This window comes from Rhipicephalus microplus, chromosome 6 (genome assembly GCF_043290135.1).
Source record: "Rhipicephalus microplus isolate Deutch F79 chromosome 6, USDA_Rmic, whole genome shotgun sequence".
NCBI lineage: Eukaryota > Metazoa > Arthropoda > Arachnida > Ixodida > Ixodidae > Rhipicephalus > Rhipicephalus microplus.
The window spans coordinates 130,488,955-130,512,605 of NC_134705.1; the positions used below are offsets into that span (position 1 = coordinate 130,488,955).

The 23,651-nt window shown below is 47.4% G+C and overlaps 1 protein-coding gene across 2 annotated transcripts in view; it reads left to right on the forward strand.

Annotated features, from left to right (window-relative positions):
* LOC119168462 (uncharacterized) overlaps positions 1 to 23,651 on the forward strand; it is a 67,088-nt gene that overhangs the window by 10,251 nt on the left and 33,186 nt on the right. For both annotated transcript variants that reach the window (XM_075866587.1, XM_075866588.1), the window contains exons 4-6: positions 4,881 to 5,150; positions 9,870 to 10,097; positions 12,561 to 12,804. In XM_075866587.1, the coding sequence (XP_075722702.1) occupies positions 4,881 to 5,150; positions 9,870 to 10,097; positions 12,561 to 12,804 (742 nt within the window). The remainder of the gene's footprint in view (positions 1 to 4,880; positions 5,151 to 9,869; positions 10,098 to 12,560; positions 12,805 to 23,651) is intronic.

The window sequence follows — 23,651 nt, forward strand, 5'->3', positions numbered from 1 at the left end:
CGCACGCCAAAGAACCCAAGGCGAACGAGATGGTCCCGAGGCCTCCTTTGCGGCGGTGATTGCACGTGCTAATTCAATGGAATGTCTTGGCAGAATTTTGACGAGTTTGTCGTTTACACAAACGCTTTCGCTAATGAACACCACGATATTCCACAGCTTCTCATACCAACGTGAATATAACTTGTGACAGTGTATATGAAAGTTGCCGTGCAGAAGAATAGTCGAGTAAATATTTATAATGTGTATGTGCTGTCGGACCCCAGCTTTCAGAGCTCGAAATGCTAGTGGCCCAAGCGCACCGATTTTGGTGTGCGTTAAACGAAACCCGACATGATTGAAGCTTCTGGAATTTTACATCATTACGTGCTTGATGGTATGGCGGTTTATGCACGTAAAACCCAATTAATTTGATATTATGTTCGAAGAATAGGTCACCTTTTTGCATTCAAATTACACTTGAATAGGGGCCTTCACGCATTGTCTTCGAGTACGCTACTTTACACCTGGCGATCTCAATAGCAACTTCAGTATTCCCCACTCAGCTGAAATATTAGCTGTGGCGCTCTGCCGGATACCCCCAACGTTAACAACTTGGTATACACTTTGACGGACCTGCAGCCGCCTCACTGGTGAAGCTAGAAGGAGAAAAGACGCGTTTTACTGGAGTTTTGAGGATTTGTAAAAAAGCGTGAGACATTTGAAACCTGTCGAGAGAATACCAAGAGTATGGTTAACTGTTACAGTTGGCAATGACTCGTTGCGGAACAATGCGACATATATAGGACGAAAGAAGGCAAATGCCCTATATAAGTTGACAGTCGGGGCTTGTTTGTCTTTTTCTAATTCTTTCGCATTTCGTGTAATTTGGCGCTATTCCGTGGCGAATAGTGCGAATCATGTGTACCTAACAACCACTGGTTTCAAAACAATTCAACTTGCTTACATTGTGAGCTGCTGCTTGCCCGTGCATGAACGTGTAGGCAGATTTTTTTTTTTTTTTTTTGGTGTTAGCGACACCTTCTTGGCCTGAAGTGGGGTCCGGGCAGTGATATTTTGTGGAGTGTCACTTTGCGCTTTGTATAGACCATTCCACCTAAGACATCGGGGTACCATAATCTTGAGCAGTTAAGCCGTTGTTTTCTTGTTTTTGTACATTGCGACGGGAATTGACAGGGCCATCAAACGTGCGCATCAACCCAACCCTCTTCATACGTATGCGTCTAGCGTAACTCTGTTGGTTTAGTTGTTGAAGATTGAAAACACGAGGGTTAGCAGCCCAATACGGCTGCACTCAAACCCATTCGTCTATATACTTTGGGGGAAAAAATTCGGGGGGGGGGCAGGTACGAGCTCAAGCACAGCGGGGTAACCATGGTTACGCCGTTGTTTTGCAACGGGAAGCATACTGGAACGCAAGACGTGTAACCGCCGCAGAAGGGACGCGGAATACAAAAGTCCGCTGTAGGGTTATTTCTGTGTTCCAGTAAGCAAGCATCAACAATCCTGGTAACAAATGTTACGCGAGGCCTGCTCATAGTCGTTGGAATGGTTGACCGATCCCAAGCCACTCTAGTTTGCGGTATACAAACAGCAAAATAATGCGAGGTTGGACCAGTTGGTTAGGAGTTCGGACTTGAGACTGCTCTAAAAACGGAAGCGCAAGGCATAGACCAAAGGATAAGACTCTTGCATGTGGCCTTCTTTGTCTTGCACTTCCGTTTCGCCTACTGACTTAAAAATGACCCATACAGGGTCGGTCTGCATCAGCATGGTCGCTCGAAAGTGGGCGAGTTGCCTCTAAAACAGGGTTTTCTGCACGTTATACACTGCGAACTATTCATTTGTCATCCGGCACCAACTGGTCCTGAAAATCGCGTTCCTAGAGAGTCACCACTCCGATCTACAGATAATTAAAAAGAACGTTGTCGATGTGGTACACTTCGACGACGTGGTAAACTGAATGATCTATTTGAATGCTCGCAAACTAGTGTATCCACAATTAGGGCTGAACTGCTAGAAGTATATCTTCTAAAAGAATGGTAACCGCGGCTACTTGGTATGACTGCTTAGCAATCAACAATGCGAAATAAAAACGAGAGGCAAAGAGAATAACATCACGGAACCGGGCGCTAGCTGTCAGTTGAAAAATTTGTTACGCGGCAGTTTGCTTTAACAACACCACCCGCCTCACCTCGTGCACAAGAGGGTCTGGTTAGAAAAAAATAGTTACAAAGCGAACGAACCGATCACTATCTTCGCAAGCTGGGATAATCGAGTTCCTTGTCAAGCAAGGCAGTCTATCCTCACGAACGACGCATGTGTCGGACGGCCTGAAACTATCGGTGTTATGTAATCGGTCGTTCTAATCACATTCCACGCGTGTACGAGGCTAGCAGTGGAGCATGCGCACACGTATAGGGACGTATACGCGCGTGCGCCAATGAATACTCCGGTACTCGCCGCGAGTCGTGAATGAATAGACGAGGCGTTAGATCCGCGGATAAGCATTCGACGACTAGCGGCGGTGCTCGCCGGAACGCTTGTATTGTGAGCGGTTTGCTGACCACCTGAGGAGGGGTGGGGGGTTGCCAAATAACGATTTCAATCGTTATTTGTCACCTTGTCTGCTGAAGGCTACGCAATCGAAGCAGAAATATAACAATAGTTTGGGGTTTACGTCCCTATACCATGATTCGGTGGGAGTTGAAATCAAGAAGAGGAAATGGACGTGGGCCGGGCATGTAGCGCGTAGACAGGATAACCGCTGGTCATTCAGGCTAATTAACTGGATTCCCAGAGGAGGCAAGTGGGCTAGGGGGAGACAGAAGGTTAGGTGGGCAGATGAGATTAAAGAAGTTTGCTGGTATAAATTGACAGCAGCAAGCAAAGGACCGGGTTAACTGGCGGAACATGGGAGAGGCCTTTGTCCTGCAGTGGACGTAGTCAGGCTGATGCTGATGATGATGAAGGCCATGATGTGACTATGAAGAACGCCGTACTGAAGGGCTTCGGGAATTTCGACCATCAGGTGTTATTTAACTTAGTGCGCACTGACATGGCACACTACGCGGGCTTCCACTGAAATGCGACCGTGGCGGCTGGGGTCGAACCCGCGACCTTTTTGTCAGCAGCCGAACAACATTATCACTTATCCACCCTGGCGGACGATTACAGCAGCGTGACAGAATATAGAAAAGGGGTGAGGGTTGAGAAACACTCTTTTCTGAAATGAAACCCGCAGGATTCCTTGTGTATTCATAAGAGATGACCCGCATCCGCAAGCCAAGCGCTTTGGCTATTTTTCTCTGCACATTACACGACGTCCAACTTTCACTAAATAATTGCCACTAATCAGCGCGTAATTATTACTACGTGCTTAATTATTTTTGTTCATCAATCGGTTCTCACTTAGGTTATATTGAATATCGTCCCGTATTTACCTTACGGTGGCGTAGCCAAGGTGTAAGGGGGAGTTCAAGCGCCTCCGAAAATTTCCAGTTTTGCTTGCGTTATATGCGTGCAGGCACACATACAAAGGCACGTATGAACATACATAAAGTATGGTTGAGCCCCACCCAAAGAAATTTTTTTCTGGCCGCGGCCCTCACTCTGTATGCCCCGTAGAAAAAAAATAGGGGGAGGGGGGTGCCGGGCCTGGTGTAACTACCCCCTGGCTACGCCACTGCCTCGCTACTACCTCGAGCAACGGCTATAGCATTGAAGAAACAAGATCACAAGACGGCATTCTGTGTTTTGGATTCCCGAAAAATTAAGTGTACATTGTAGAGCACAGTGGGCCCTCATTAGTATGTTAGAAACACCAGAAGCGTTAAGCTGGGATGAAGGGCTGGTGCTCGCGATGATGGTAGCCCTGGACACTGCTACATAAATCAACTTCAGTGGATGGCGCCCAACTACAACTGACGTTAACCAGACGTGACGGCTGTATCATAGGGGTACGTGTGTCATGTTTATGAAGTTAGATAGACAGCACTTCATCGACAATTGGCGTTTCACGAACACTATAGGGTTTACTTCAAAACTAGGTCCAAGACCTGGCGTGGCTTTGTGGTGGAATACTTGATTGTCATGCAGAATGCTGGAGCTCGATTCCTGCTGCGGCGCTGGCGTTTGTTCTTTGCACTCCTCGGGTAGACGCTGTCGATGTCACCTTTTTTGCTAACACTCACGCGTTTAAATCACTTATGTCTGTTTTCGCCGTTGCTGGGTAGATATAGACTGTAAAACACCTTAGGCACATACCCGCATATATTTGTAGCACACACTCATCCGCGGTATGCACCCCATGCCTTGCGGAAAGGGTTTGACGATGGTCGCTATACGGGATTGTGATACTATCCATGTCATGACGAACGGGTCATATTCGTAAGACCATCTTACACTCTAATGCTAATTTTGTGTTATCTTAAGTCAAGGGGGTAATTACAAGAGCACCCAGACGATGGATGGATGGAATGTATGGGATGGGGTGGATGGGATGGAGTGGATGGAATGGAGTGGATGGAATGGAGTGAATGGAATGGAGTGGATGGAATGGAGTGGATGGGATGGAGTGGATGGGATGGAGTGGATGGGATGGAGTGGATGGGATGGGATGGAATGAATGGGATGGAATGAATGGGATGGAATGGATGTATGCGATGGAATGAATGGGATGGAATGGATGTATGCGATGGAATGTAATGGATGGAATGGATGGATGGATGCTCAAAGTGCCCGCAGTACGCAAATAAGTGCTTCACATTTATAATAAAGATGAGACGTCGATGCTTATGCACTGTGCCACAACTAGCGTACGAGTTTATGCAGTTTTGTTTCACGAACATTTATCTATTTACTGCTCTCTTCGTTCTTTCCAGCTGGACATAAAGGTCGAGCGGAGGTCTCCCTGCTGGCCCGAGGCAGACTCAACGTCGCGCTCTCCATACGCTACCGGGGGCGCCTGCTGTCCGCCAGCGACTCTCGAACATCAGCAGAGGCTCCGATACGACGAAGCGCGCGCGCCCGTCAACGCCGACTCCATGACGATGACGAGCTGCTGCTACTACGAGCTCCAGCCGCCGCCACCGCCTCCCCAGACACACCCACACAGGGACCCGCTGATGAGCTCCTCGCCCAATCAGTGGCCGGTTAGTTCATCTCGTGAGCTACGTCAAATTAACAGCGCTCATAAAAGCTCAGGGACTAATCAGTATATATATATATATATATATATATATATATTAAACACTACTGCATATTGTTATATTGTTCCATGTGCAGTGGACTAGCCGATAGTATTTTTTGAGTTAATTTGAACCGATGTTAACGCATCGGTTTTGCTTTCTTTCTGCACGTTGGTAGCTTACCGGCATACTTGTTTAACTTTTGTTTTTGCCAAGTGCCTGTTTTGTTTTTCTTTTTTTGCACCATGTCCTTACAAGAAATCAAACTACAACAGTAATTTGGCATTGCTCCAAAGCCAGTTTTTGACGCACGATGTAGCTGCACGTGCACACTTCCATTGCCGTCGGAGTAGAACTGATATTTTGAAATATTCTACGCCTGTTTCGTTGCCTTTCGGGTTTTGTCTGTGGTACAAGCAGCGCTTGGGCCACCGCGCCAACGCCTCCTGTGTTTTATCAATGCCAGCCAGATGCACCCAGTCCGGCTGTTCACCACCCTCTCCTCTTGCACTTGCCTGCTCTCCCCCATCGCCTAGCCTTCGCGTGTGATTTGCTGTCATGGGCGAGGGAGCCCCCTGGAGATTCGCTCGCAGGATTTCAAGCCGGACGGTTGTGCCCTCGCGATCTCCGACGCCAGCGTAGCTCCCGCCGACTGGTTCACCCTCCGCGGTCTCCTGACGCCGTGCAGCTCTCGCATTGTGGCGCCCCGCCCTTGGACTGCTTCGACCGGATCCCCACTTTCCTATCTCCTTCTTTTTTCCGTCGCTTGTCTGTCTACTTCTTCGTCTATTTTCCTTCTATTCTTTTTATCCCTCCTTCCCCCCACCACTATTAGGCACTGCGCCGTGTCGCCTGAAGGCAGACAGAAATTAGGTGCCTTTTTCCTCTTCATTCTAACCACTACCACCACCACCACCCCCTCATGCAGTGCCTCACTGCGGAAATCATACGAAGTAATTTTTCGTTAAGTTGTGTACACATCGGCGGGGCAGCGTGTTGCATTCCTCATGTTCACCATGTTGGCGGTCACGCTGGCTTTGTAAAAAAATGGTCCGAATCTGCATGTTAAACAGCAAATGTCGTCGGAAGACCTTGCGTCTGGAGAGAATGAACAAAATGTTTATTTGATGTTCTGCGCCAGAAAATCGGTGAATGGTATTTTCCGGAGGCGCTGCGTTAGAGTGCCTCGAGAGAGAGAGAGAATAAACTTTATTGGGTTCCAGCATGCGGGATTCCCTCCGGCCGTGCAGCGGAGGCGAACGAGCGCATCAAGTCACGTCACACATGAGACATGAGCGTCATCTGACAGTGTTCTTAGAAAACGTAGCGCGTCGCCAGCTCTGAGACGGGTGTGCGCGCCCGTCTCAGAAGTGATAAGGTGTAGAACGTGAAGCGACGGGCAGGTGCCACCACCATGTCGTCTTAGCAAAGCGTTGGAAACACTTCTTTGAGCATCGCGTTGCATTGTCAGCGCAGCGTGATAAGTGCTACGGTCCTTAGTTAAATGTGTGTGCCTTCTCTACTATAAAGGAACATATACGAAACATCGACGTATTGTTATGGTCCCTAAGATATGCGCAATGATTGCTTTTAATCGACAATCACACGAGTATGAACGCTGAATCTTGAACAATATTGGTGGGCGCTGCGGATGAGGTCGGCCGTTTTGTGCCATTTGAGGTGTCGTTAGGACGGGCAAGCAGACAAATGTACAGACAGACAGACAAATCAAAATTTTTGCGTCGAAGGTCCCCAAGAATGACTATCGTCTTTAATATACGGTGTTTTGAGATAGTGCGTCGCCGTCCGTGGCGCTATGCGGGCTACCAATTGTGAAGCGTCACTGCAACGCTTCTAGATCTGCTGCGCCGTGATGCGGTGGCGGCGTTGCTTCGAACCACAAAGAAGAAGCACGAAGGAATAAGTTTGACAGACGTACGATATTGTATGGTAAACACGTGTATCGCATCTCCGGGGAAAAGCGCTCAGAAGCACGTGTGGCGCAAGCAGCGCGACCCGTCCTGTAGCGCCGCATCACGATCCTTCCCTGAACTATGGCAGACCGACGGCTCCCGTTGATAAGCGCGCGTTTGCACTGGCATTAAAAGAAATAAAGGAGGCGTTGACCACACTGTCGAATGACATTCTTATCAAGTGGATCAGTAAGTTGTATACGAGGCAGGTAAGAAAAGTGATGCATTACTGATGGGAATGAATGAGTGATAAGCCGCGTAGCTTGCTCGTGCTTCCATATCCCAATCAAGTGTATGCGCTGTCTCTTAGGGTGTGCGAGCGGCGAAGGAATCGCTTTCAATCAGCTTCTGCAGAGGCGCTGCTTTGCGACGCACCTGGGAGCGCTGTCACGTGGTACTTTTCATATTTCATGGGAATCGTTTATCACTGAGAAAAACTGAGTACGCAATTCGTACGTCTCTGAAAATAGCGCAGTTTGATTCCCCACGTGCTTGATTACAACTGCTTCATTGACACGTCAGGGATTAGAGCAGTAGTTCTAGAATTAAATATTTATTTAATTCGCATAATTAAACGTAAATAACAAAAATAACTACCGGCTACTCCACTGTACTAGGAACAACTTGCAGTAAGACTTTTTCGAGTAACACTGACAGCTTTTCTTTTTTTAAAATCGTGCTGCGAGTCGGCTTAGGCATCCTGTATATATATACTTCCCTGACGCAGGCTGGGCCTCAGCTGAACCGTAGGACTTCATAGTTTTCGTACGTTCGTCCAACCTTCTTCGGGTTACCGTAATAAAAATTATACACTTCGACAGTAGTGAGCCATATAGCAATCAAAAGAATGTTTTATTTTTGCCTAAATGTTTTGGCTGGCGGTCCAGCCTTTTTCGGAGGACCTATGGTTGCGAAGAACAGCGGAAACTTCTAGGAGAAAATAAATAATTGTTTTGTTTCTTTTATGTTGCACTGCTCCAAGTTTATAATATATAATATCTATGATCCATCCAGCTCCACTTGGCGGACATTGATAAAAAAAATCGAAGCTAGTGGTGGGGTTAACATTTTTAGTTAACTAGAGAGGGCGCTGCGATCGTTCAGTGATCATGGGAATGACGGGTAACACAGCAACTTGCCTTCTCTTCGTGCTTGTGGGTTTCGAACGTACTTGTAGCCTTGTTTATTTGCCGTGTTTTAGTTTTGTTTCGAATAAAAGGACGGACCGTAGTGAACCTCTTGACCCGATTTGAATTGGTGAGCATGAAATGTTATGGTGGGGAAGTGCAACTACTGACTGCTGTCTGTTGTCTTGTGACAAAATAGCTCCAAGCCGTGCGAAACCAGAATGAACCCGAAAGAACGAAGATTTGACAAATTTTTGCACTACCTATCATTCGCATGCTGACTGAACCGCCGTCACGGCGTTAGGTTAGGTCAGGTTAGACACTAGACACTAGCGCCAGAGTTCCCTCTATTGTACTTATGGGAAACTCTATATGACAGAAGTGGGCGTTGTGGTCAGTCGTGGGAGTAATGAGCAGTGGGAGAGGTCGGATGACTAGTGGACATGGTGGTGAGAGGAGTGGCACATGTCCTATCCGTAGTGAGATTTGGCCGATTTCTGTGCGCAAATTCCACTATACAATCTACCACGGTGCCCGGACATGAAAGCTTCGACCAAGAACTGTACCACTGCTAGAAAGGGACTTCAGATAATGGCGGCAGAAGATGGCAATCTAATTTCGCATCTGAACATCTGCTATTACGGAAATCGAATCTGCCCTGTAGTGTAAGTCTGTTTGCAAGTGACGCTATTTCATTTGCTAAACTCCTCTCGTCTCAGGAAAAAAAATCAAGTCCAACAACGTTTGGATGCTGAAGAAAGGGTAGACGTCATTTTTTTAACTGTAAGAGCTGCAATCGTGAAATTCAACTGAAAGCTGAAATGCAGATGAAACCTTTCCGCGGGTTAAAATTGAACCAGGCAAGGCATGATTATTTTCGTAGTCTACTATACAATTTGTTAAGGCGGCAACTGTTCTGCCTTCGAGAAGACTTAAGTGTAGAAATAAGCACATTACACTGCCGTTAGATTTCGTTCGTTACTTAGTTTCACGACGTTTCAACTGACCGTGTAGCAACTTAAGCCAAAGCTAGTCAGATCCGCAAAGTAAAAAGAAAATGGCGCCTGTCACGTATATTGTACAGCGTCTACCAGCTGAAGAAAAGTTTTCAAGCACTTGTTTAAGTGATCATTGTAAATATAAGACGCGAAAAGTTTCCTTCCAGTGGAATCGAATGTCGTTTTATATAATTGCTTCATCAGCTGTGCCGTCGAGAGTACGCACTTCTCAGTCGAATGAGTTTTGCCGATGGCATCAGGTGACGAATGGCGTTTGGGCGAATGCCCTTTCGTTCATCCGAGTGGCACCGCGTGAATGACATTGAATCTGGGGGCATCAGAAGGTGTCATTTTCTCTACCCGTGTGGCACGGGTATTTAGTATCAAAATAGACCTCTGGCTTAACTGTTCCTTGACGGGAAGCTGAGGACGATCTTCCTTAGCTTCCCGTCAAGAAACTTAGTTTTTTGTCTGCTTTTAGCGATTGATATCACTGCGGCTGCCACCCTTTGGCTAAGACGGAGAGCGCAATGTGTCACGTGACAGACTACTGCATACCACCCTATATACTTCCTATTCCTGTAGATGGACCTGTCTGTACGAATGGGCGCCGCCGACGCCTACTATCACGGCCAGTTCCCGCCACCCCAGAGACTGCACTCAGCCGTCGGATTGGACTGGCACCAGCAGTCTCAGCAGCAGCAGTTCATCGACAATGGCGCCGCCAGAGCACCTCCTATGAGCCGGCGCCCGTCGCTTTCGGCGTTTGATGACAGATTTGAATCTACCACTGCCGGTTTCTATGCGAACCAGGTAAGAGATAGAAAATTGAAGGCGAGAAACAGAGAAGTGAACCAAAAACATGTATGCTTGGTTGGTCACCGTGGCTGCTCCCCCTGTTACTCTCCATGCTTGGCTGGTTACAGTTGGGGGAAGGGGGCGGGGTAATAAGACAAGAAAGAACTTCTGTTGTTGAGCCTGCTGGTAGGTACATAGCACGGAAAATCGAAGAACACGTACACAAGAGAAATGTTCTTGTGTACGCGTTTTTCAAAGCTGGGTTCATCCCAGAGTGTATGGTCGCCATAACCTTTCTTGTGCACGTTTTTTTTTTTTCAGGCTGGGTTCATTGATTTTTCAAAAAAAAAAAAAAATGGCACATCCCACGTACAGTGAGAATCACTGATATGCGAAGCAGCAATAAAGAAGGTTGTCATGTCACTTCAAAATCTGCACGTTAAATTATGCTGTACATGACTTCCATGTCACTGTCATCCATGTCACTGTCATGTTTGTACGTGTCATTTACCTTCGTAATCTATGCACACGACGTGATACCAAAATTAAGTATATGGGGAGCCAGCGAAACGGCCACTAGCACATCATGAGCGTGGTGTGTAGTGATGTTGTTATATGAAACGCATCTCATGCTTATTATGTTTGCACCAGTCTCATACCTTCATCATCCATTCACGTCCCATATACCAAATTTGGTACACGGGAAGCTAGCGAAACTGCCGCGAGCGAACATGAGCGTGACGTGTTGTGATGTTACATGACACGCGTCTCATGATTATCATGTTAGCACCAGTCACATACCTTCATCATCCATTCACGTCTCGTAATACCAAACTTTGTATATGTGAAGCTAGTGAAACGGCCGTGAGTGCATCATGAGCGTAGCATGTAGTCATGTTCTTGCATGACACGCATGTCATGATTTTCATGTTATGGTTTGTGTTCGCCATGCAGTCATGTCAGACCATACGAATTTTGCAACATGTCATGTGAACCAACCCTCGCACGATCAGCAAGACGATGAAATGTAAATCATGACATTCATGACATACATCTCATGATTTTTATATTGTGAATAGTCAGTTACGCTCGTCATACAGTCATGTTATGCCGCGCCAATCATGGTATCGATACCATCATCGAAACGGCCAGGAGAGCTGAAAGTCGTAGGTGGCTAGATAGATAGATAGATAGATGGATAGATAGATAGATACAGATGTAGATTTAGATACAGATGTAGATTTAGATACAGATGTAGATTTAGATATAGATGTAGATTTAGATATAGATGTAGATTTAGATATAGATATAAATAGATATAGATATAAATAGATATAGATAGATAGATACGCTCAAAGTCACCGAAGTTCGCTAAGAAATGCTTCGCATTTAAAAAAGCAAGCAAAATGTCAGGCAGTCCGCGAGCACGCACTAGTAGCTCAGAAACGTTTGTAAAATTCAAGAGGCATAAGAGGGCTTTTGAGTACTTGTGTATTTAAAAATGCGTAGCAAAATCTTGGTTGAGACAGAGGGGTTTAGTTTTCTTGAACACGCCATGAAGTTTTGTACAATCCTTGATAGGGTGTAACAATAGTCATCGATTGTGTCTAAAGCTTTGGCTCTAGCGACATTTCCTGCCTAGTGATTTATAGCAGTTGGGCATTACAGGCTCAAAGTGCGATAGCTGCAAACGTCTAGAACTTCTTGACCATCTATATCTTGGGCTACTGTCCGCAATATAAACAAGATCGCCGGACTATGCAGTGCGCCTTAAGGAGTCCCGATGGTCGGCCCTTTCCTTATGAAAAGATAGCATGGTGTCGCAGAACATCAGCGAAAAGAGCCACAAGAGCCCGGCTGCAGTACTTGAAGGCAACATCACTGAGCGACCAGCTGGGAAAACCGCGCATAGTGCATGTAGTGTGCAATGTGTCTCTCATACTCCCTTTCCTACTTCTTTATTCCCCTCTCTCTCCACGTGTAAGGTAGCAAACTTGAGATAGTCAAGTTAACCTCCCTGCATTTTCTATATTTTTTATCCCTCCCCGGCTGAGAGTTTGGTCATAACATAGTCACCACATAGTCACTAGTTGATGAAGACCATAAGTAAGGGTAAAAAGGTTACATTTTTGCGGGACTATATATGTTGCAACATCAATGACTTTCTTGGGGACCTACGACCGTTAGGACGAACTATGACTCACCTGCAGTTACCCTTGATATGTGAACATTTAGTCCTCAGAGTTGCACCATTCAGCTGCTCCCTTGGGCGACTGCATATATTTTATGAAGACTGTAGTTAACCTCCCTACATTTCTTATATTCATTCTCTCTCTCATCTTTTATGAAGACTGCGTGGGGAAATTGCACTTTTCCGTTAGAAGCGAGGAAAACGAGTTGATCGTTTGTGCCATAGTGAGCTATAGTGTCACTTTCGCGAAGAGCAGTTGCAATCGGGATGGCTCACTTTCCCAACAGGCTTGGCACGGACAAGAAGGCATGGTTACTCCCGTCTCTAGTGGTGCTCCCGAGGTTCCACTTTCTCCGACTGGTGTTTTCCTGAAGCGCTTCCCTTACGTCGGTCCACGAGACGACCCCATGGCAACTTCGCTTCCGCCCGCGCCACCACCGACGCCGCTGCCCGCTCTTCCACCGAGCGCGTCGCCTCACCAATCTTCGGGACCTCATGCGCCGGACGTCTCCAGGATCTACTATCGCAACGGTACGATGTTCAGGCGAAAGCCTCAGATTCCTCATATAACGCGCAAATTTACCAGCGGCGTTGACCATCGTTCCGCGGCGTCAGCTTAGACATGACATCCTAAAAATCATGTTGTAACGAGTTACAAATAGAACTATAATGAGTCACTATCGAGTCACAAACTTGCCATAGTCGACTTATAACGCCCCCATACGCGTCATCACGACGCCACAGTTCCCCAAAATATGTGACGTCCACAGCGCGACGTGACATGACTTCATCACGTGTTGAATTCCGTGTTGCGTTTTTTTGTCATTGTTTTCTTTCATATACTTATTGCGCAATACTTTTACGGTGTTTACCATGGACCAACTTGCCCAAATTAAGCACTTGTTGCGAGTTCATCAACTCCCTTAGTTAAGAGTACAACTGTTTAGGCTTGGCAAAACTTCTGAATCGTCCGCACGAAACTGGGCCACTATGCTTGCCTCAGAAAACGGGTACGTGCCAATAGCTCCTAGTATGACCTAGACCTCCATAGTATAGACCTATTCCATGCTTTTAGACAGCAGTATAGGCACCGTCAACATACTAAGGCACTGGTAGCGCCGTCATGGCGCTTGGGCCCCACCCAGCCTAAAACTTGCCACCACCGTGTATGATCACGTGGGTGCGGAAGGCTCCTCCGCGATGCGCTTTGCTCGGAGGCAGCTTTGCAGCTGCTGTGCCAGTTATCAAGTGATCTTAGAAGGCGGTGACGAGCTTCGCGATGGGTAGAACCCGCGCTCCGTGACGTCGCTACAAGCGCCTCAGTTAAAACCTCTAGATTTTGGGAATAGCAACACTCCTTGATCTACGCCGCTTCACTCTCGCCGCACCGTCGACCTCCACTTTTTTTCACCTCCTCTTTCGCGGTGCCGTCGCATCCTCAGCGCTGATTGGTTGGTTTGCGCGCAACCAACTAGTCAGGTGACCCTGACGTCACGGGCAACGCGCGCAAGCAAAGTTCGCGCGCTCTTCGTTCACCACGCACGCCATGAGGTTTCCCAGGTTTCCCGCTCCAAACGTGCTTCAAAGAAGAATTCTGAGCTTCGTTCTTCGTGGAAATGCTTGACTGCTGCGCGTCTCCGCTGAACAATATTTGAGCAGGTAGACCTCTTTAGTGCAAAAGTGATGTTTTCCTCACCCTAGACGTTCATGATTGCGCACACAGCAGCTTTGCGAGGTTTCATCTCTTCATTCACACTACTACGCTGTTTGTGTGAGAGAGAGATCGCGCGAAGCAAGTGCTTTTATTATACAGAGCCGTGCAGTGCCGCTAGCGGTATCCACTCATACCAGAGTACTCACCGGAGCCATCTAGTGGGCACTCCGAGTACTAGTGTGACGACAGGCAGGAGCAAAAAGTTCCAATTCTGTGTGGACGTTTGCGTAAGTCGCGCACGCAAAACAGAAAAAAAATTTTGCGTGTACCATAATCCACGTACTATGGAACATTGGGTAGTGCGTTGCACGGGCACCCATCGATTCCCGTTATCTAAAGTTTACCAAACCATCGATGACACCAGTGTTGGAGGAAAGCACTTAGGGTTTTCTCCTCCACGAGTACAATCTTGTTAGGGAGATTCTAAGACTCGGATGACGTGCGCTACTTCTTGCTTGGCTTTATCGACTTCCTGCAAATTACAGCAGTTGAAATACGCATCGTCAGCAGTGACTTCAGACAGGTTTTTCTGCGTCATTTTAGGGGCTAAGCTTCCTATAGCAGCACCTGTTCGTCCCTCGTAGCCGTGGTAGTATGTAACAAGTATAACATTTTTACCTCCAAGGTGGTGCTGGGGAGATATTTCTTCTGTGCGTTGTTGAACAATAAAAAATAGTGCTCAATGTACATGCCAATAGCTGCTAATGGGGAATGAGAGACAGGAGCATTTGGCTTTTAGTTAACGCGCACGCTGCGATTCCCATTAGCAGCCATTGGCATGTACATTGAGCACTATCTGACAAGAAAAGGTTGCTACGTTATACTCGCTGGGCGTAACCCTTCTTGGTTTCACAAAGGTTTAGCGAGCGTTGGGCCGCAGTGCCATGAATACAGGGAACTAGTGTATATATACCATGAACTCGAGGTGGTTAAAGGTGGGAAGTGGACATGAAGCGCAAGCCGTAAGAAAGTGTGCGTGTGCCACCTCTCGTTTAGTCCTTGGAATGTCCGCTGGATGGCGGTGCTTCTATATATGGGGAATATGTGATGAAAAGATGCGAGATGGTGGTACTTGGAGTGTTAAATAGATGGACGAACGGACACACAGACAGATGCATGAATGGACGCATGAAAAGACGCAGGGGCGGATGCATGGACGAGCGCAGGGACGGACGCACGAACATACGCACGCACAGACGGGCGGATGGATGCATGGACGGTCACACAGGCGGACGCATGAACGGACGGAAGCAAGAACGAATGGACGGACGAACGCTTCGCCCCACTCTCCATTATCCACTCCGTGGATAGGCTGCCAATTTTTTAATCTATTTATTTAATTATCTATTGATTTATTTATCTATTTATTTATCTATTTATATGTCTGTCTGTCTGTGTCTGACATCTGGGTGCACTCGTGATCGCCCCATTAACTTGGGGTAAACCAAAATTCGTATGGGAGGGTAAGATGGTTTGACGAATACGACTCGCTGGTCATGACATGAACAATGTTACCATGCCGTCGCGAACATCGTCACACTTTCCGCCAGACAGTGGCGCTAGACACTTCATATCAACCCAGGAATGGTGAAAGCCCGCCCAACGAATGTAAAAAAAAATGTGGCCCAGCAGGAATCTAACCCCAGCATTTTGCGTGGCAGCGAAGTATTATACCACAGAGCCACGCGAGGTGTCGCAACTGCTTTTCGTAAAGACCGTAATGTTCTTGAAGCATCGAAGAGGGATGCAGTGATGGCTATCCAATTTTATAGACATTGTATATGTAGTCCTACGATACAGCCGTCACATCGGGTGAAGAACAACCGGGGTTAAGTGCAATACACCGAAGGTTATTGACAGTTTATATTAACCAAGAAACGGGGCGAACAGACATTTCTAATTTAAATTTAGGGCTTCAATAAAAATCGGTGCTTTTCCACGAATTGAGTGACGATGAGTGGGCGAAGCTATAGGTCTTAAGGTCCATAACGTCTACGTGGAAGTCGCCGATTAGTATAAAGGGCAAACGCACGGACGGGCGCACGGACTGACGGATGGACAGATGGGTACACGGCCAGATTGATGGATGGACGGATGGATGGAAGGTGATGGCGCGGGTGATGATATATTGTGCTGTCGTATAGTTTATCACGGAATTAGGCAAGGAGAGCCGTCAGGTAGGTCTTAAAATTAATCTGCAGAAAACGAAAGCAATGTACTGCAACCTCGGAAGAGAACAGTGCTTCGAGATAGGTATAGTAGTGCACTTGAAGTTGTAAAAGAGTACGTCTATTTAGGACAGGTAGCAACCACGTAACCTAACCACGAGAGCGAAGAATCCTAAGAGGAAGGCGCGCAAGACTCGAGATAAACTGGACCGTGAACACGTGTCATGCAGAACGTGAATATCACGACGCCATGGCCTCACTGACGAAGAAGGAAAGCAAAGCCTCGAGCGCTACCTGTCGATCATCGAAGACATGAACAAGAGATTATGGGAACGGTAACACATCGCGACACGTAAGAAGCTGGCGCACTTGGCACGTGGAAGTTATCCAACCTGCTATAGACGATGATCCACGCCGCCATGCCCCCAGCACATTGTAGTCCATTTACTAGCCTGTGCGCATCTATTAAAGAGAAGTGCTGGACAAGGCGACGCAGTTCGCGTGCGTTCCAGTCAGGTGTACCCCATCCCGGGCCCTGCACATAAGCTCTCGTATCTACTACACGATTGAAATCTCCGGTGAGTATCACATGCCGACTGTCAAGAAAATGCACGTCCAGGTCACGAAAAAAAAAATGTTAGAAGTGACTACTTGGGCTGGCCCATAAACATACACAATGCATAACCTGAATAATATGATGTGTTTACAATAAATTGTGAATGCTTTGAGAGCATTCTACTATGAACCAGCTGCCCCGGTGTGTGTGTGACATTCCAGCTATTCGTGTTTAGAAGAAATGTTCAATGGTTTGATGTACAATGTATAAAACTATGGGAGAGCGTCAAGCTGTCCGGTTATACTGAGGGAAGCTGCAGCATCAAGGAATGCGTTTAAAAAAGTTGATAGTGATTTTGGGTACTAGGTAATTGACCATGGGAGAGCATAAAGCCACCCCGTGGGCCTCACATGGCTTTCTCTGAAAAAAGCGATACAACCATCACCAGGTAGCTGCAACTGTGTTTAGAAAAAACTGGCGAACAATTTAGAGTACTTTGTACTCTACTATGGGAGAGCACTAGGCTATCCCGTGGGCCTCACACTGATACACAAAGCATGATTACTGTGTGTGTGTTTAGAAAAAAATGCCAGCATATCCGCGGAGTGAATGATGGAGAGTGGGGGTGAAGCATTCGTCCGTCCATTCATTCTTGCTTCCGTCTGTCCATGCGTCCGTCTGTGTGACCGTCCATGCGTCCATCCGCCCGTGCGTGCATCTGTCCGTGCGTCCGTCCCTGCGTCCGTCCCTGCGTCCGTCCCTGCGTTCGTCCATGCATCCGTCCCTGCGTCCGTTCATGCGTCCATCGATACATCTGTCTGTGTGTCCGTTCGTCCATCTATTCAACACAAGTACCACCATCTCGCATCTTTTCATCATATATTCCCCATACAGAAGCACCGCCATCCAGCGGACATTCCAAGGTGGCACACGCACACTTTCTTAGGGTTACGCCCAGCGAGTATAACATAGCAACCTTTTCCTTTCAGATAGTGCTCAATGTACATGCCAATGGCTGCTGATGGGGATCGCAGCGGGCACGTTAACTAAAAGCCGAATGCTCCTGTCATTCCCCTTTAGCAGCTATTGGCATGTGCATGAGCACTATCTTTTATTGTTCAACAACGAACAGAAGAAATCTCTCACCGGCACCACCTTGGAGGTCGAAATGTTATACTTGTTACACACTACAACGGCTACGAGGGACGAACGGGTGCCGCTATAAAGAGCTTCGCCCCTAAAAGTAATCAACGATTCAGAGTACTGGGTACTCTACTATGGGAGATATGCATAGAGCCGTCCCGGGGCCAGACGTAAACTGAGAAAGTATCACAAGAGAGAGACAGGGAAGTTTATTGCAAACTGGTAACAACGTTTTGGGTGAGTACAACTGTCTGGTGTAAGAAAATCACTTCACAAGGGTATATATAGGCTGGTTTAGCCCTTCGGCCGACAACCCAATGGTGTTCATGTAATATTTTAGTCGAAGAATCAGACGCATGTCTCCAGTTCTGACCTTTCTGCACATGGGCTTACTAGAATGTGAAGGACGCATGCCAGCCTCGCAGTGTGGAGGTTAGATGAAAGAGTGTGGCGGCATGCATCCTTTATTACAAAGCAACACTGAAGCGAACGCAGACGTGTTACTGTTCTAAATGGAGTGTTTTAGCAGTCTTTCTGCAAGCGTGTTGTGGTCGCAGACTCCGACAATTCTACGCCTTCCCCTGAACGATGACCTTTTATGTGTGTCACCACGCCCTAATTGTTACGTAATTGTATTAAGGCGACAGAATTAGAAGCCTACCAAACTCTCGCTTCCACGAGACACGTCGCGAGAGTTTGGTAGGCCTCGTGACTTACGCGAAATCCCGTCCCAAAAACCGCGCGACCTTTTTCGAGTAAGTGACGGTTGAAGAGTGAACATCGTGGGGAGGCAGGGTGGGGGGGGGGGGGGGAAGGGACGCTATTATGATGTTACTGACCACCAGACTTAGGGACGTCGTCATGACGCTATTGCGACGTCGCGCAATAACGTCCTTAGTTGACATCGTCGATTGGTCTACGGTGGGCCTATCCTGGAGGCAGCGCAGCACCAGGTGACAAGATGCAGGAGTGGCGGGAGGTCAAGGAAATTGAGTGTGTTTCTGTCACTCTGCGGCTCGTTTCATGAACAGCAAGAATTAGTCGCAGTGTGTGTATAGCTCAAGAATTTCCGAGTGTTTCGTAGGCTTTCGTCATCAAATGCTACGGAAAGTGTAACATGCGCCAATTTTAACGCAAAAGTTTCATCAACTGCAGACCTAATTAGTGTGAAGAGGCTACAGACAAGGTAAAGATTGCAAACAGGACGGAGCACATAAAGTTTGAAGTTATAGGCGCTCCATCCTATCTGCTGTCTTCACTTTGTCCGTTGTTTTTTGCACTCTTTAGATATGGCTGCAGTTAGCACACCCCAATTAGCCCAACTCACTTCTCTAATGGTTAACCAGACGCGAAAATTTACTATCGGTGGCGTGCGCGTCAACAGAAATGATGGAAATGCTCAGCACGCGTTTATGTCACCTTGTGACGCCTCAGATTGTCGAAATTTCTGACGTCATACGGACGTCACGATGACGTCGTAGCGTCGTACAGCGTGACTTAACATGATGACGTCATCAAAAAGCACTGCCGCTTCTTCAAAGCTGGGCCGACCATGGCGGTGGCGGAAAACTTTGTGGGCAGGAACCTTCCGAACCTTCAGCTGGGGGGGGGGGGGAGTACGAATTCCCAGCGACTGATACAGAAGGCTCTCGCGGCTCGCCCTCTAGTCGTCTTCGGCGAATGGGTAAGAGAGCGCGTGAGTTTTCATTTTTTTCTTTTATTTTACGCACTTGCTGGCAGACTCATAAAATCTCTCACTAACAAGGCCGCGTAATTTTAGCGCTATATCCACAATATTCAATCGAATCCACGGGCTTCGTTCGTCCACACCCTGTCAAGGACACGTTATAGGCGCACGTCAAGGTACTTAGAGAGACCGCACAAGAAATGACCGCACGTTCAGACGCCCAGTGCACCGTATAGATCGCCGACACTCGTGGGATCTGACGCAAGACGGCGCCGGTTCGATGGTCAGCGGCCAGGGCCTTTGGGGCTGACGTCAAATGCGGCCGCATATGCAGTGTCGAACCGTGGTGCACCGTGACAGTAATAACAACTAGTTAGTCGCTGACAGGGTGGCTGCCATTTTTTACCCTTTTGAAATAAACATAAAAAAACAGCGTTGCATGTATTTACTGTGGCAAGCGATGAAACGACAGGCTCTGTCAGGACGTTTAATGCCGCGTGTATTGTTACCAAACATAAAAATTGCGCTGTTAGCAACGCCAGAATGCCAAAGCTTGACACTTTCGTAGGCGAGTTCTCATCTCCGAAGACAGGCACGAGTGGACTGTCGAAGACCTCTTCGGGTCTTTGACGCGCACATATGCGTCACATTGTCGCGGACGCAAGGCGTCCGTGAACTGCGGCCGTGGAGTTTAACGTCGTCTATCGCAATCGCGTGGCGTCAGCCTTCAAGGTCGTATCGGCATTCACTCGTTACAACTCGTGCGAGGGCAACTGTCCTCAAACTGTTTCTTTCTCTTAATTTGATATACAGGAAAGTTCTCACTCTTTCTCTTATTCAGATATCGCAAATGCTGCAACAGCTTATATGATTGCATGGGTTATAAGGTTATGTCAGATACGCGAGAGAGCCTCTCTCTAAATGTTTCGTGACCTTTCCTAAGCTCTGTCATTGACACGCAGACTTAGCTAGAAAAAATCGCAGCATATCTGCGTATACTTCATGATGATGAGTGGGGTGACTGTCTATCCGTGCGTCTAGCCAGGGGGTTGCACACGTGCCCGGTGTGCAACCCCCTGGCTACGCTCCTGTCCTAGTACCCCAAGATAGAAGGGGGTAAACCCCATTATTTGTCTTAATAGGGAGGGGGGGCGCAATGTGAGCCCCTTCGTAACAGCGAAGGGGTGGGTGTGCTGCGACGAACCTTCACGCCTCCCCAATGGGGAACTATGCGTACGCCTACGACGATCATTGTATACGATAGGGTAACATGACTGGTAGTTAAATATCGGGCGATTCTCATGACTTAACGTCACCATGAATTTCACAGTAGACTTAGTATGCTGCTGAAACTTGATTCGGGAACACTGGTGTTTTAAGCAAAACCCCTTCATCTGGTGATCTATGTGGTGTCGATAGTGAGGAGTACACGGGCTCCGTGCATTTGGGTCATTCGATGATGAGAACAAGATATGTTACTCCTCGTTGTTCCTACGTCTCATTTGTTCGAACATTATTCGTTGAGGAGGATTATTAGAAAGATATTAAAAAAAGTCGGCAGATTCCCGTACCTGGGAATCGACGTTATGCGAAGCATGCTGAGGGAAGGTGACCGAGTTGAACATTTTTTATTAAGTGGCACGTCATGAAATGACGCTAAATATGTGTGCAACTGTTGCACGCACAGACGCTTGTTGAAGAATTGCATATGTTTATATAACCAGTTGTTTGCACTTGCGCAACGTTGTCAACTGGAATACACGTATTAGCAACACCAGAAGCTCGTATCAAGCGCTGATACTCGCGAGGATGCTGGCCCTGGACACTGCTACATAAATCAACTTCAGTGCATCGTAACTAACCACAACTGACGTTAACCCGACATGACCGCTGTATCGATTGAGTACACATGTAATGTTTATAAAATTGGGTAGGCAGCACTGCAACCAATGAAGATTAGCGCCTGTTCTAAGACAAGTTCCGAGACCGGCGTAGCTCTGTGGTAGAATGCTTAATTGCCACGCGGAATGCTTGGGTTCGATTCCAGCTGAGAACGTGACATTTATTCTTTGCATTCGTCAGGTTGACGCTACCAATATCGGGTATTTCTTAACGCTTGCGCGTTGAAATTGCCAACGTGTGTTGTCGTCGTTCCTGGGAAGATACTAAGTGTCAATCACCTGTGGCACGTACCGGCATACCAGTGGCACATACCCGCCCGTGGGTATGTGCCACTGTGTGGCGGGAAGTGTTTGACGGTGGACACGACGGGATTGTGAGATTATGACAGACAGAGACAGACAGAGAGACAGAGACAGACAGAGACAGACAGAGACAGACAGAAATTTTTGCGTTGAAGTATCCCAGGAAAGACTATAGCGTCTTTGAAAAACTGCCTTTAAAAACTGTTGACCAGCGAAGCTGAAGTGTGCACCACAGGCGTTCTCGGTCGTCGCAGCCGAAGCCAAAGTGTCGCTCCAGAACTTCAAACCGAAAACGGGCGTTGGCTTCGGATAATGCGCTCCCGCCATTGTCACTTTGACGGTGCTCTGCCCGCAGCACCGTCTCTTCGGCTCGCCGTCGGCGCATATGCGTTCAATCTCGGTTAGCTCGGCTTCATGGTTTCCAGCATTCACCCACCATGGGCACTTGCGTTCTGCTTCGCGATTCAGCTTGGATGTGAAAGGCGGAAATGTTGTAGGCCCGTGTACTCAGATTTGGGTGCACGTTAAAGAACCCCAGGTGGTCTAAATTTCCGGAGCCCTCCACTACGGCGTCTCTCATAATGGTGGTTTTGGGACGTTAAACCCCACAAATCAATCAATCAATCAGCTTGGATGTGAAGGCTGCCAGATGCTCGGTGCGCAGTTGTCGCTTGCGCTTGGTCACCCGGGTCTGTTCTTGTGCCAGAAATGCAGTATCGACTGCATCTGATCGGTGAATCCGAGTTCTCCCACGGACCTGCTAACGGCACTGTTCTTCAAAAGTTGTCCGTGCTTCGAGAGTTCATCCGATATATGGCTTACCCATTGTAAGTTGTAAGTTGAAACTGCCGCGCACGGGCTCGCTGGCATGATGGCGACGGGATGGGCGATGTCACTGACGGCGCAGCCAATGGCGCGTGTGCTTGGGTGCGACGTAGAGAACGGCGTAACTGGTAGCGCAGCCAATGGTGCCACTATCTAAACGTGTGACTATTGGTCTTTCGTTTCGCCAATCCATTTACAGCTTTTGTTATAAAATATTTGGCATTTCGAATACGCACTCTTTCATATGAGTACCGAATCGAATAGAACGTTATGCGAATTTTTATTATTCAAAATTTTCAAATATTTGCACACCCCTACAACAGACCCTTCTTCAAAGATCACTCCAAGAACTCTGACAGCGTCCGCGAACTGAGATTGACATGAAAGATTGGTGGCGAAGGCTCCAAAAGCACAACGCCTGGTTTTTGTCTTTGTTCAAGTAGGCGCCAGAGAGAGAAAGCGGGACACGTCTGATGTAACTATAAAAATACGTGGAAGCCACTGTTTTTTTGGTACAAATTTCAAAATATTATTGACGTAGGTTGAAACCTTAAATTTCCGCAGTGCCTGGAATTGCGAATTCTTTCATTCCGGAGCTTATAGAGACATCGGTTATGGGTTGATCCGGCGACATTACTATAAAACTGGAGTGGCTGGACGACGTTCTGTCCAACACCTCATTCTATAGGAAAGCTCTCCGTCGTGTCACCATTTAAGCATAGATGACTATAAGCCATAACTCCTAAGCACTGCGTTCAAGACGTGCTTGAACCAGCGAAACGCCTCCCCTTGAGTAGTGTATTTAGTACAAATGTTTGAAGCTTTAGAGTACGATGTACCCTACTATGGGAGAGCTTTAGACTGTAGCAGTAGAAACGCCGTTGTGGAGTAGTGTTTAGAAAATTTGGTGAACAATTTTAAGTACTTGGTACTCTTCTATGGGAGAGCGTGCAGCCATCCCGTGTGCCTCACACTTCATGAAGCCGAGTTGATGAAATTTACGCCGTGAACCAGTTCACGACATCGAACGTTGCTGAGACTGCCTAAAAGGAGGCATTGTACAGTGTTTAAAATGAATGTT